The following is a 15,774-nucleotide window of genomic DNA, read 5'->3' as shown; positions in this document are numbered from 1 at the left end:
GTTAAGGGAAGGAAAATTCTGTTAAACAGTAAATCTATCAGTAATTAGAAACAATACTTTATCTTCAAAAATAATACTAAGATCTCTACCAACACTTAACATCAATAAAACAAATGACTGTACCCCATTTAAAATTCCAGAAACTTTTGTTTCTTTAATGAGTAAGACCTTTAGATGTTCCATATTTCAAAACAATGAATACAATATGAAATGTTTTATAAAAGGATAAAAAACTTAAATATAATCTTTTACTCCTAAACTGAAAACAAATATAGCAGCTAATAAAAACATATGTGCCTTTCCACTACACCAAAAAGAACCAAAGCTGAAGTTGTTCCTTGTTTGTTCTTCACCTCTGTTTAAACAAAACACAGCTCCAAGAAAAATTTTTCATTACATTCTAATTAAAATATTAAGAAAGAGAAGTAAACTTACTCGTATCTGCTTGGCTTCCCACACTGATGTATCTATCATTGCCAGGTAGCGCTGTTTGGTAGTAAGTTGTCTCCTCCTGCTGAGGGGTCTTGGCATTCTTCGCAGTAAGGAAAGCCACTGCTAGTTCCAAGTTTCCGTTACTATCCTTCAAATATCAAGAACGGAACATCAAATATTTTGGAATGACTCTATACGTTCTCATATGATTATGTAATTTTCTCCATAACAACTAATACTAATAGTAAAAATCATTTTCAGATTTAAAATTATTCTATGTGATTCTTCATTTTACAGTATAAATTCACTGTAAACAAAGTAGACTATATAAATAGTAATTCCTTTTTCTATTAATTAAAACTACTAATATAATGTAAAAGTCAATTCTATAACTAATTATCCAATCATAACTTACACTCCTAAACAAATGAACAAACTAAAAAATGTTTTCTGGAACTGACCACATAAAAGGGTGAAAAATAAATATTTAAAATAGTACTTCAGCAAACAAGGACAATAAAAGATATTCCCTTTAGTATGTATGCTGAATGCCTACCTAGAGGCAAACTAACAAGCAAATATCAAAGACTCATAAGAAGAAAACAGCAAAATGGTCTGAAGCTTGATAGAGAGACACACAGAACTCCTAGAAATACTCAATACTATCAAGATGAAAATCCTACCCAAATTAAATATATAAATTGTATGTAGTTCTCATCAAAAGTATACCTGGACACTTGTTATAAAGCAGAAACTAACACATCATTGTAAAGCAATTATACTCCAATAAAGATGTTAAAAAAAAAAAAAGGAAAAGTATACCTGGACACTTGTTATAAAGCAGAAACTAACACATCATTGTAAAGCAATTATACTCCAATAAAGATGTTAAAAAAAAAAAAAGGAAAAGTATACCTGGACAAAATTATTCTAAAGTTAATTTAGAAGAAAACAGATGCTAAAAAACTAAGAATTTTTGAAATAGCAAAATGAGAAGAGACTTGCCCACTTATCTCTATATTCTCTCCACAGTTAACAATAAATATAACACTAGCTCTATGACAGCTAACTGAAACCACATTATGAAATCCAGATATTAGTAATGAAGTTATCTTTGTAACAGAAGGCCATAACCCATAATACTACGTAGGCCTTTAGAAGTTTAGCATACACACGAAGCATAATAGGAAGCCAGTGGAAGGTTCTGGACAGAAATGACATGGTATGACTTACATTTTAAAAGGATTACTCTGGCTGTATGCTGGGAATAGACTATAGGAGAGAATGGGTACAAGCAGAGAGTCCAACATTATTTGCTATCATATTAAATGTGGGGAGGGATAAAAGGAGAAAGAACAGGATGATTCCAAGATTTGAGGCCTGAGCAACTGGAAGAATGAAGTCTCCAACCCATCCTAACTCCAATTCTAGCAGCCTTTGAGAAGAGAAAAAAGTAAGAGTGCAGTCTGAAAAGCACCACTGTTTTAAACTTTATCTGTCACAACCGTTATAAGATTCTTAAATGAATCATCCAAAATATGGGTTTAGCATAGTCTATAGTTAGATAAGTAAACTAGTCGTAAAATAATTGTAATAACAATGGCTAATATTTATTGAACACTGACTATGTGCCAAGAAATGTGCTAAGGGCTTTCCATATACTCTCTCATACAATAATAATAAACTGAATGCAGCAGGGATCTACACTCACTTTGGAGGTATAAATAAATTCTCAAAATAAAATACAGTAAAAGTGCTAAAATCGATCAATGACATTGTGGCTCCCAAAAGTAGACTCCTTGTCAGTATATTATTGAGAGAGTCAACTCATTATTAAACATCTTACAAATTTATACTGAGCAACAATTAAGGTTTAAGTACACTGTTTTCCTCCCCAGATACTGATAACTGAAACAAAAGTTTAAAAAAAAACAAAACAAAAAAAAAACCATGGTCACACAACCTACCTCAAAGGAAATGTGGACAATAATTTAATTATTTACGTTTACTTAATTTAGCATATACTACATGTTTCCCAAGTTAAAAAAAATAAATAAATAAGTGAATTCCCCAAATTTGCCCTGACAAAGTAATGGGTGTAGCCCCACACTCAGTGATAACAGAACGGGAAAGGCAATTTCTGAAAATAGACATGGAATGATTTATTCATATTTAGCAGAATAAAGAAAGGACTGGCAATCATCTAAATGTCATAATCATAAAAATTGAGGCACAACACTTTTGCTTCCTCTCCAAATACTTACAGTGGCTTCATAACCATGCATTAAAATGCTCCTAACAGTACTGTTTCATCGTTTTCCTGATTGGGGAAAACAGCTGAAGCAAACCTTCCAGTAAGGGCTTCCCTGGTGGCACAGTGGTTGAGAGTCCACCTGCCGATGCAGGGGACACGGGTTTGTGCCCCGGTCCAGGAAGATCCCACATGCCGCGGAGCGGCTGGGCCCATGAGCCATGGCCATTGAGCCTGCATGTCCGCCGCAACAGGAGAGGTCACAACAGTGAGAGGCCCGCATACCGCAAAAAAAAAAAAAAAAAAAAAAAAAAAAAGCTTCCAGTGAAAGGAGAAATTATGTGTGGCACTGGGATCAGGCTGCTTGGTTTCTATTCCAAGCTCCTCCACATACTATGTGATCTTCAGCAAGTCACTTTAACTTCTCTGTTTCCTTATCTTTTATAAAGGGGATAAAAATAATACCTACGTCATAGTTATTAGGAGGATGAGTTAGCCACATAAAGTACTTAGAATAGCACTGTAAGTGCTTAATAAGTGCTAGTTATTATCACTACAGTTATGATTACAATCATCCAAAAGATAAATTATTTCTAGAAACAAATGAACTTTTGGCACAAAATCAAAAATGATATAATTAATGTTGTCTCTCAGAGCAACTTGCAAAGGACTGAAGCTATGTGTATGCCTATAGTAGCAAAAATGCTGTACTGCTGTTAGCCTTTGGCAGCAATCTATAAATAAACTTAAAATGCAGTTCTAGTTCTTGAACATCTTTCATTCACTTGCTCTCTGTCAATGTGCATATCCATGTGATTTGACTCATCTGGATGCCACTGTGTGGAAATGAGCATACTTTGTAAAATATAACAAAAATCAGGCCCTTCATTTGGTGCATAATAGAACAGTTTGATGTTGAATGTTCTTAAGGTGCAATTAATTGAATGTTAGCCAATTTATATTTCTCCTTCTTGGAAGAAAAATATGTTAACTTCTGATACTCTATTAGTTTTCTCCCACCTCCTCTTCCTCCTCCTCCTCTACCCCACCCTACCCCCCACCCCCAATTAAACTCTAAAATCATGTCTCTTGAGTAAAACCAGCCATTAGCACTTGGATTCACTTCCCACCTTTTTGCATGAAAAGTGTTTCACATGGAGAGGTCTTCTTTCACTCCAAGGTATCTTGGAACATTAGGCTGCTAAAAGCTAACATGCTTGAAGTTGCAGTATGTTATGTTAAGTAAGGTTCTTACTTTATAAAAGTTCTTTCCTATATCTCTACTACTACCCATGGTATAATTTAAAAACTCAAGTTTCAAATATGGTAGGCAGTGGAGACGAGGGTGTACTAGAAACTGTATGTCGCAAAACAGAGGCCATACCTTCAAGGCTTGCTGTAGTATCTGGGCATCATTAATCCCAGTAATTTCTCTCAGCTGGTTCAAAAACGTCTGCTGGTGCTAGAGGAAGGGAAAAACCAAAAGTGTTAAATCTATGAAATCTGAAAATATACAAGGACAAGAAAATAAATGACCTTTGGGAAAAAAAACAGAAAACACAAAATAAACTAGAGTGAAAAACAAAAAAACAATAGAACTTGACAAAGACTGAATAAATTTCATTCTTTTAGGAAGAATGAACCATACTGTGGTAGCCCTTATTCCATTCTCATGTTTCTAAAAGCCCATTCTTCACTGCCTAATTTATGCCTCCCAACAAGAAAAGGAGTGATCTGCCTGATGGCTAAACTTAAGAAGAACTAAGGAAAACAGGTATTCATTGGGCTACTTTAACTAGGGGATGAGACCACAGAATGAAATCCAGGCAGCCCTATTAATCGCTCCCTCTACCTTAAGTCAACCAGCATTGAGGCACCTAGGATGTTTGGAAAAAACATGCCTTTGGCAGGCCAAACACTAGGTGGATATATTACACCATGGGGATTCTACCCTATTCAAGGAAAAAAAGGATCATCTCATTTTCCAATCTGTCATAAAAGATCCGAAGTAAAATTGATCACTTGCCCCCATTTGCTTTAAATCTGTTTATACTCTATTGATCTATATAATCGACTATACTCTACTGGAGAGAAAAAGAGGTAGGATAAGATTCTACTACCAAAACCCTTCCCTAAACTTCCCTAATTAAGAATGATGCTCCTCCCTACATCTCTGCATTTCTTTTTCTTTTTTTTTTTTTTTGCGGTACGCGGGCCTCTCACTGTTGTGGCCTCTCCCGTTGCGGAGCACAGGCTCCGGACACACAGGCTCAGCGGCCATGGCTCACGCACCTAGCTGCTCCGCGTCATGTGGGATCTCCGGACTGGGGCACGAACCGTGTCCCCTGCATCGGCAGGCGGACTCTCAACCACTGCACCACCAGGGAAGCCTCATCTCTGCATTTCTTAAAACAAGTTCCCCAAAACTGTAAGATGGCACCATGAAATAAAGAAAGCTCAATGGATATGACATGGAAAACAAGTCACCACTTGAATAAAAGGATCTGCTGAAATCTTGTCTTCCCACTAAACATTTGTATGTGACATTCACTAAATGTCACTCAGTGTTTCCTCCTCTAGCATCCTGTCCAAGTTCTAGGTAGGATAAAGGGCAAAGGACAAAGGGTGTCTGCTAAATAACTCTGCGTTCTTTAATAAGCCCTATCTAGTGATTTCCACTTTAAGGCCTCACTGAGCAGAACAAAGTTACGTCATGTGCCCACTCATACTTGCAAAGGAGGTTGGGAAATGTATTTTTCAGCTAGACAAAAAGCTTTTCTGCAAATCTGTTGCTAAGGAAAAAGAAAAGAATGTACTGAACAGGCATTGGCAGTATCTGCCATGCCATCAATGAATTTTAATTTCCATAAACATCTTATTAAAAGCTGAGATAACTGAAACTAAAAATAAATTACATAATAAAGTATATAAACAAAGGTCATATAAATGCCAAAAGAATCAAATGCCAAAATGCCAAAAAGAATCAAAATAGTTGAATAAAAGAACTGAACTGCCAAATTCACAGTGCTGAAACATGAGAAAAATAAAATTCTCTTTAGACCTGTAAACTTTTCCACTTTCATTTTAAAAATTACTAACAGCTAGCAACAGAACCACGACTAACTTACACAATACGCAACATTACAAATTAAAGATATATACAAATTTTATAGAAATTCTCCTTATCTAATTGCAATGTCTTATTTTAGTGAACGTAAAATATTTCAAAGATTTTACAAGCTTGTTTGTAATCACCCCTACCAGCCCTCCAAACTCCATTCTTTACACAGAATATAATTTTCCTCAACTGCAATTATTCAATCGTGTATCAGGAAAAGACTATTGAATACCCCAAAGAAATCAGTCATGTGTACAAATGATGCTCGCTATTATTTATAATGCTGGAAAAATGGAAACAGTGCAAATGTCCTTCCACTAAGGAAGAGGTTCTAAACTGTAATGTGCAAAAGAATGCCTTGATAAATTTGTCAATAAAGAAGATTCCTAGGCGCCACACCCAGAAATTGTGATTCCAGGGCCATCTGGATCTGCTAGGGGATCTGTTAGGGGATCTGTAATTTTAGGAAGCATCTCAAATGATTTTGATATAAATGAACCTAGAAGTTCATACAGTTTGATTTAAGCAAACAACTGTATGTTTTTAAATAGCAAATATATAATCTATATAGCAGTTAATCTTTACAAAATCATATTAAGCTAAAGTGGTAAAATACAAAATTTTGTGTGTATGTTAATAAGTACAAGGTAAGATGTAAAAAAGAATGTAAAACCCAGAAAAGTTTACAGAGCCTGCTGCATTGCATTAGACTCCCAATTCTTCTCCCATCTCTGTACTCACACCCTTTGCCACTTCTCACCTCCTCTCACTAGAAACACGATATATTTCCTTGTTGTATTGATGATAGGCTTGGCCACGTGACAAGCTTTCATCAATGGCATATTAGCAAACAGTACACAAGCAGACATGAAATGTGCTTGCATGGTTGGGCTTGCCCTATTGAACTTCTGCAACTTCCTCAAGAAGAACATAAGCTGGGTAGCCCACTTGTTGCCCCAGAAAAATGGGGCATGTGAGAAGAGCCACCCCAACCAACCAATCTGAACACAATGACAATATTTTGGTATGCCACTAACTTTTGGTGTGGTCTGTTACACTGATAGTTCACTGCTAGAGAGCATTATAAGAATACTGAGTATTTTATGAAGAGAAGCAACGTCTAAAACTTTTTAAATTAATTAATTAATCTATCTATCTATCTATCTATCTATCTATCTATCTTTGGCTGTGTTGGGTCCTCGCTGCTGTGCGCAGGCTTTCTCTAGTTGCAGCGAGCGGGGGCTACTCTTCATTGTGTTGTGTGGGCTCCTCATTGCGGTGGCTTCTCTTGTTGTGGAGCACAGGCTGTAGGCACATGGGCTTCAGTAGTCGTAGCACAAGGGCTCAGCAGTTGAGGCTCATGGGCTCTAGAGCACAGGCTCAGTAGTTGTGGCACACGGGCTTAGTTGCTCTGTGGCATGTGGGATCTTCCCGGACCAGGGCTCGAACCCGTGTCCCCTGCATTGGCAGGCAGATTCTAAACCACTGCGTCGCCAGGGAAGTCCTAAGACTTTGTTCTCACTTAGTATTTTGTTCATCTTTCACAATAATGTCAGCTAAATATCCTAATAAAATAATTCAGGTGCATGGTTCATCATCTCATGAATTTTGACTGAAAAATGAAACAAAGAGAAAAGGATGAGGGTGGGGAAGAAGGCAGAGTGGGAACGAGAAAAAGTAAATTTATTTTCTTAACTAAGTTAGCAAGAAACAGGACTGAGATCGAAAGAGGTGAGCTATGAGAAAAATTCTAAGTTTATGGTAGAGAAGCCACCTCATTTGTCAAATTTTCCCCTTTGTTATTGGCATCTTCCAGCTGTGCTTTTCCTGTCTTTGAAAATTTGCACCTTCATTTCCTACAATTATATGTTTTTGTTGCTATTATTTCTGTTGTGATTAAGACCCTGGTCTTCTTTCAAGGTCTGCACCTTCTTATTTACCAAACTTCTGGTCTGATACACCCTGATCCTCAACTAAAAACGTCCTGCATGTGGTTCTCTCCTCCTTGACTAGCGATTTTGGATCCAAGGTGGATCTAACCCACTATCATTTCTAGAATTCCTTTTCTGAGCTCTGAGGTCTTCCTTGTATGGATTTCTTATCTACTACAGTATAAGGAGGTGGTTGCAACCTGTTCACACTGCTGGACCAAGAAGAGCAAGACACAATGTTCAAAGAGATTCAATGGCTTGCAAACACCACAAAAATCAATAAGCAAACAAACCAAGACTATCTACAGGCCTTCAGATTCCTTCCTCGATGTAATCTTTACTGAGTGATGACATCCTTAAGTACCTACTACGTGCAAAATCCAGTACTATGCACTTCAGGGAGAAGAAGGCATCAGTAATTTCAATACAAAGTAAGGATCAGAGTGTTTCACAGAAATTCCGTCTCCCCACCCCACCCCCCGCCGTTCATCCTACGTAATGCTGGGTCTGTTTTTAATCTGTTTAAGACTACAGCATATTTAACACTGGTGTAACTTCTTGAAAATGCAAAAAATGATCACTGGCTTAAGCCAAAATAGAAGACAAGCATTTATTATGTTCCTGCTGTATGCCAGACTGTTTTAGATGCTTCCGGTGTTTAATCTCATTTAATACATGTGCACCTGCACACACATAAACCCTCTAGAAAGTTACTCTCATTTTATAACTAATAGAATATTTAAGAGACTAATAAGTACAGAGACAGAAATGACTTGACTAATTTTTCAACTTCCACAGCCCATGTCTCTTCCACATTTTCTCTATGGTATCTGATTTTGCAGATTAAAGATTCAGTGAAAATTGAAAACTCAGCCCAAAAATCCATTACTATGCTGACATAAAATACTTAGATAATGGTACAAGAAAACTGGAGTAATGATGACCACAAGGCAGGAAAGCTTTCTGTGTTAAAGTGTGAGTGACTCTTAAGTCAGTCCTTGGTTCCTTTGACTGAATTTCTAAATATAAATAAAACTTGGTTTAGTGCAAAAGAAAGACAGACAAAGGTTTCCATCTTCAGGGGCAAAAACGGTAACTCTTAGAATAACCTCTAAAAAAACCTCAAAATCTCTAAGAAAAGAAGAAAAAACCCAATTTGATAGAAAATCCCAAAGTATTCATAAACTTCAGAATCACATGCCCTAAACTTCAGAATCAGCATTGCTAGGCAACAAATGGTAAACATTTCAAAGTTACCTATCAATGAAAGGATTAACTATACTACTGCCTTTAAGGTACATAACCATACATATATAGATTTTTACAAATACCTTCTGCATATACCTAATTAACACTGAACTGCCTTACTTCATGTTATCTCTTACCATAACAAAAAGTTCCCAAACTTCACTGACAGGTAATTTCAAGTACATCTTTGTAAGACCCAAACCTGCCTCTAACCAGATATATAAGAAGAAAAAAAAAAACTTCATTTCATTAGTCTTTTTTATTTTTATTCGTAATTTTAAGGAGGACAACATGATGACCTTTCATTTCCCTTCATATGTAATAATCTATGACCTCTCTGAGGAATTTTCCTACAGTACAACCCTTCTCATGACTTAAAGGGCCCTTTGCATACCCCAGCTATCTCTAGCTTCACCCTGCACTACTTTCCCCTTCTTCCTCTTCCCTCTTTCATTAGGGTCTACAAAATACTATTCAACTTCCTAATTCAAAGGTCTAACCTTTCTGTTAAGGTTAGAGGTTCCCCTGACACTTACCACAGATTGTAATAACATACTATGTTAATCACCAGACTCTAAATCGAAGAGAGCACAGGACTGTCTATTTCGCTCATCACTGTGTTCCTGATAACTAACTAGTACAGTGTCTGGCACACAGTAGGAACTCAATAAATATTGACTGAATAAATGAATAGAGCAGAGTTTGCAGAGGTGAACTGGAGTAAGATCACAGGGCTTGAACTCATCCACAGGAAGGAGGTACAAACTAATTATTGGAGATGGGAACAAGAAGCATGCGTAAATCACGCCACTTAGCAAATTTTCTACACTTTCCTACATTGCACCTAGAAGTTCACAGAACACTTTATAACCTAGTTCTGGTCCTGTCAATCCTGCCTGAAGGGGAGTGTACAGTACAATATTGTTCAAATTCCCAACTGCAAATAATTTACATATTAATCTCAAGAATAGTTGGGGTATCCTGTATTTTCTACTGCCAGAGAGTTAAGGTTTATCTCAGTCTTTCTGGGTTAACAGCACTTTATTTTTTATTTATTCAAATAATCACATACCTCTATGGATGTATAAATCTAAATAAATCTATTCTTCACTATTTACATTTAGCCTTAGAAATGCTAGAAATTCTGAATTTAAAGTCTTTTCCCACCTTTTTATTGAATCCAGGGCTACAATCTTAAGCATTATGTAATCCCCCCAAAAAAAATAAGAAGTGAAGAAATGAGATACTTTGTTCGCCCTCAATAAATGTTTGTTTCCATCCTTCCTCACCTAAGAGTTCATACCCTTACCTTCCACTCCAGCCCTTCAACCAATCTAACATCTGCATGATGTCCATGCCCCTAATAGAAGCTTCCATCCCTATTAACTGGCAAATATAAGACATGCATCAGAAGTAGAAACTCTAAACACAATTTTCCCCAAATATACTGTTACACAGCGCTATAGGCTAGGTTCACACAAAGTTAAATACATATCTTGGCCAAATAATAACCTAATACCATGAAACATGGTTTCTATGGCAATATGCATTTAGAGTTCCAAAAACCCAACTTGCAAAATCTTTTGGAACTGTGTTTTTAAATTAGAATGCCTATATTATGGAATATGTGGGTAAACAAAACTTCTGTGAATCAAATCATATCCTTGAACTGCAAAGTTTTCAGTTTAAATAAAGTATATATTTAACTTGTTTTTGATGCTAATGATCTGGCTGATTCCTAATATACCTCTCTAAGATATATAAAATCTTTGTGTCCAATTAAATCTTTATGTGTCTCTTGGTTTCTGTACTTAAATTTTCATAATTAACTTCCAGTCCAAAAATAAAATCCCTTATACTAATAAAATAAGTATGCTTTACGTCGAACTTTCAGACTAGAATACTACATAATTCCTAGCAGCTGTATGTGTCACAAACAATTCCTTAAAGCAAATACAGTATTTGGTCACACTAATTACATTCATAATACAACCTACTATTAGGAACTCCATTCTTCTAGATATAATGTTAGGTTTAATAAAGCTTTCTTGCCCGGACCCATAAAAGAGCCATTTGCAGAAGCCTTCAGCCTCCAGCACCTCAGCAAACTTGTCTTCCCTCCAGTGGGCTTCAATCACAACCTCTCCAGTAAGAACTGAATCTCAGTCTTGGGGCTTAGTAAGACCTCTCCCAAATGTATTCCTTCCTTTATTCTTTAGAGTTCTCTTTGCACTTTAGTAGCCAATCATCTATTACTAGTTCAAATTACTGTGTAGTTTCTGTGTCCTAACTGGACTCTTACTCATACAACTTCCTTAAAAGCAATTTTTGTATTCTAATACTACGTTAATGATGCAATTCTGTACTTTTAAGAGAATAAGTCTCAAAAACAATAGGAAGAAGAAAATTAACCATATATGGTAAGTGCTATCCAAGAACCACCGCTTACTGAGCACTTATTAAAAGTGTATAAGGCACCAGAGATTTCATTATGTGGGCATGATCAATTAAATCATTGGCCATTGGTGACTGAGCTCAATCTCTAGTCCCTCTCCCCTCCTTGAACTGGGGAGTAGGCTGAAAGTTCTAACTCGCTAATTAATCATAGTGGTTGGTTTTTTTGAGGCACAGCCCCCATTCTGAAACTATCTAGTCCCCCAACCAGGAGTTATCTCATTAGCATACAAAAGACAGTAAATTTCTGTGGCAGAAACCAGGAGAAAAGAGTAAATATTTACTTTTTATTTTACCACACCTAGCCTGTACAGCTACTTGTAGATAACAGAAGGCACCAAATTGTTTGGTTTCTTTGTCCTTGCTCATAGACTTCTCTTCGTTTAGAATGCTACCTTCAATCTCCCCATACATCTTCAACATTACCTCCTCTATGAGGCCTTCCCTGTTCTTAGATCCTCTCCTTGGTCCTACCAATATATCCTGTATATACTTCACTTAACTTCTAATATAATGTATGCATTTCTGGCTCCCACCCACCAAACTATAAGTTTTTTTATAGTGTATTACTTATTTCTCTATCTGCTTAAGACAAAGAATAAATGAATGGATGGACATGATAATGAGAGTCGACTGGGTATCTAAGCAGAAGTGTACAACAGGAATTGAAAACCTGAAACAAGAGTTTGTGTGAGGGTGAAAATTTTATTTTGAAAATACAAACTTGGAGTAATGAACATATATGACTGAGAAACTACATAATCTCTCAAAGCTTGCAAAGAAGAAAGCAGAAAATCAAAGACTAAACCTTCAAAAACTCCTACAGTTAAGTAGACACATAGTATATGGTATTAACAGCCAAATTTTACCATGCTGTATTGCCCAAATGTAAATAGTTTAAATATATGTACTGAAAGTACACAGCAAAAGCTGACAAGCTTACAAAAATCTTGCCCATAGCTAGGCCTACTTGCTACTGTCTTCTTACCCATCAATTCTCAACTTCTCTGTGTTTGTAGTACTTGCTCAAATATTAAATATTTTTGGCAGCATACTTGAAAAGGTTTAAAACTTTCACCACAACAAAATTCAACAACTCCTAAAGGAAATGGTAATAATTACAACACAATTATTATTCCAGTACAACAATACTGTTGCATGGTATCTGCAAAAGGAGTTATCACACTGGACAGTAGTATCTCACCCTCTTGATTATCCAGGCACTAAGACATGCTCACAGGCAAAATATTGACAAGTTCCAATACATAATATTTATATGGCACTAACTTAAAAGTAAGCTATAATTGTTACCTCTTATTCACAGCAAGTGTATTCCACTCTACACTGAATCACAAAACCTGTTCAGTTCAACATTCTGCTTAAGAGATAATAGAATAATTACAATACATTTACTAAGCTATAGCAAAAAAAAAAAGTTTTAAACTATGATCATACTTGGTGGCACATCTCTGAAGATTTGACAACAATAAGGCTGAAAACACTACTCTTAAGACAAAGGCTATCAAATAAGTACCAGGGTCACATATGGAATGTGGATGACAGCAGCAATAAAATCTATTCCGAATGTTTAATAAAGATATTTTACAAGAATATCCTGATATACATACATTACTTTCCTTGGCTGAAGCTGCAACTGCCAAGTTAGCTTCTGTAAAACACTACCATCTGTCAAATTAAGCTAACCTTGTTATTCTGGTTTTTTAATTTTGGTTACAACTGAGTTAACAGTTGGTTTTTGGTTTCAGTGCATAAAAGCTACACAATAGAACATAATAAACGTATATCTATTTTATATTTATGCAAGCTTCAGTAAAACTATAATAAAAATACTTTAGTTCAAGAAAGAGTTCCAGAAACCTCCTTTCCTGTCTTCCTTTAAAACAGTCCTAACTAAAGGATAAAAAAATACTGCCATCAAGTGGAGTATTAATGGGAAGGAGAAACTTTTCAATAAAGCTGCTGGTTCTCCAGATGAGAAAAATCAACTCGGACACCTACTTAGACATGCAAAATTCAAATCCAATTGGAATAAGACTTAAATACCAAAAGCAAAACAAGAAAAAGATTACACGGCAATAAAAGAGAGTATCTTTATGAAACAGGTATGAAAGATCAAAATAAAGGAAACTAATTACATATAAGACTGAATCAAAATGGACTCTGATTCATGAAAGAACATAAAGGGAGTAAAAAGACATACTGATAAATGGAAAAAGGTATTTGCAGAATATGTAAGTTGGAAAAAAAAAGTAGTATATAAACTATAAAGAACTCCTTCAAATCAAAAAAGGTAAAACAATCTCCCCCCCAAGAAAAAAAAACAGAAACAAATGTGAATTTCGCAGGGAAAAAAAACCTCAATGGTCCATAAACATATAAAAAGATAACCAATTAGGTTATCAACACCAGAATGGTTAAGTTCTTGTGTAACCATAAGTATAAATAACCACCACATATGCTCATATGCTTCCTTCTCTATCCCACCAAAGCTTCACATGCTCAGATACACTGGGTGCCCTCCCTCTGATGCCAAAAGCAAAAATGGAAATATCATCAGTTCTATTAGTTCTGCAGGCTTATTACCAACTTGAAGTCCCGGCCCCACTGTGGAAGCCCGGAAGTCAGTTCTGAGAATATGTATGGTACAACTAGAACAGGCACAAAGAGTGTCCATGACCCCAGGAGGCCTGTGCAGAGAGCTCCTTCTTCCCTCCAAATGCTGGAAATTTTAGACCTGAGGCAGTGGACTGCTGCTAATTTCCTTTCAACCCACTTCCTTGGCCCTGTCCTGACCCAAAGCCTTTCTCTAAGGTCTCATGGGAAGACATTAGGGGCCCTCTTTCTGACACACCAAGACCAGCTCAGAGGCCTCAGTGGAGGATACAGCAAGCCCCACACCTCCAGCCCAAGCTGGCATGTATTCTGGCTCAAATTATGATGCATAAACTTTTGTATATGCAGGTGTATGGTTGGTTCTCACATTAGTGCAAGCACAGCATCAGATCCCGGCCACTAATGGTTCTTCATTCCTGATCCCTCTCTCTACACTCCTCCCCCACATCTTTCCTCTTCACTAAGGACCTAGCTCTCAGCTCTGCAGCCAATCCTGTCCTCAAAGTTGGTGCCACTCACCCCAACAGAGCCACTTCCAGGCTGAACACCACCAACAAAAACCCAACAAATAATAAGTTTCTAGTTCAAAACAAGCTATTCTTCTGTCTTATTCTCACATGGACCAAAAACCGTAAGAAAAGTCTTTCTCTGCTCAATTGTTTACCTGTCCACAGTTCTTCCCACCCCATCATTGGTCCCCCAAGTTCTTTCCAAACTTCCAAGCTAACTACAATGTGAAAGTACTTTTGTACCCTGTGGGGAAAAATACACATCATAAAGATTATTCTTGTGTGTGCTATTAATTATTAAAGTGATTAATGTTAGTCTGAGGCATGAAGAAGAAAAGTCTTTTCATTCCTCAGTAGTGAGCATTCTTTATGAGGTATTACTTTAAAAAATATAAAATGAAGGAAAAATTGTGCAATTTCATTTTGTTTTGTAAGCATATCACTACATGCTCCTTAGTGTTTTACCTCTAGGAACATCTTTAACTTTTTTGCCATTTTCAGACTTGGAAAAATAAGTAGCTTTTGTTATTGCTGATCCTGTGAGAATGTAAAACTGAATAATATATGAGAAACAATACTTAAAAGTCATCCAAAAATAGCCAATAAGCACATGAAAAAATGTCCAAAACCATTAGTCATTAGGGAAATACATATTGACACCACAATGAGGTACCACTACATACTCATTTAAATGGCTAAAATATAAAAATCGACAATACCAAGTGTTAACAAAGATACAGACCAACTGGAACTCTCATACATTGCTGATGGGAATGTACAATGGTACAACCATTCTGAATAACCATTTAGCCATATCTTACAACAATTCCACTCCTATGTATTTGTCCAAGAGAAATACTTTAGAAGTACATCAGGTAACAAAGTAACGAACTGTCCTTTAAAAAGAGAAATAAAGAAGGATGTGAGGCAGTTAACAGAGATACCATAAAACATTACTAAAACTGGATGGAGAAATCATGGGGAAAATAAGGGAGGAGGATTAAAATGAAGTCATCGGTAAGTTTTTCCACAGACAAAAGGCAGGCTGGGACTTCCTTGGTGGTGCAGTGGTTAAGACTCTGCCTGCCAATGCATGGGACATGGGTTCAAGCCCTGGTCCAGGAAGGTCCCACATGCCGCAGAGCAACTAAGCCCGTGCACTACAACTACTGAGCCTGTGCTCTAGAGCCCACGAGC

At 36.6% G+C, this 15,774-nt stretch overlaps 1 protein-coding gene across 2 annotated transcripts in view; it reads right to left on the bottom strand.

The window, feature by feature from the left end:
- Positions 1-15,774, bottom strand: part of USP25 (ubiquitin specific peptidase 25) — a 140,945-nt gene that overhangs the window by 116,509 nt on the left and 8,662 nt on the right. For both annotated transcript variants that reach the window (XM_007454290.1, XM_007454289.1), the window contains exons 2-3: positions 4,068-4,145; positions 436-580 (exon numbers count right to left, since the gene is read on the bottom strand). In XM_007454290.1, coding sequence (XP_007454352.1) covers positions 436-580; positions 4,068-4,145 — 223 coding nt within the window. The remainder of the gene's footprint in view (positions 1-435; positions 581-4,067; positions 4,146-15,774) is intronic.

The sequence above is a fragment of the Lipotes vexillifer genome, unplaced genomic scaffold, assembly GCF_000442215.2.
Source record: "Lipotes vexillifer unplaced genomic scaffold, Lipotes_vexillifer_v1.1 scaffold729, whole genome shotgun sequence".
Classification (NCBI taxonomy): Eukaryota; Metazoa; Chordata; class Mammalia; order Artiodactyla; family Lipotidae; genus Lipotes; species Lipotes vexillifer.
The sequence above is the reverse complement of the archived record's forward strand: the minus strand, read 5'-3'. Positions and strand labels throughout refer to the sequence as shown.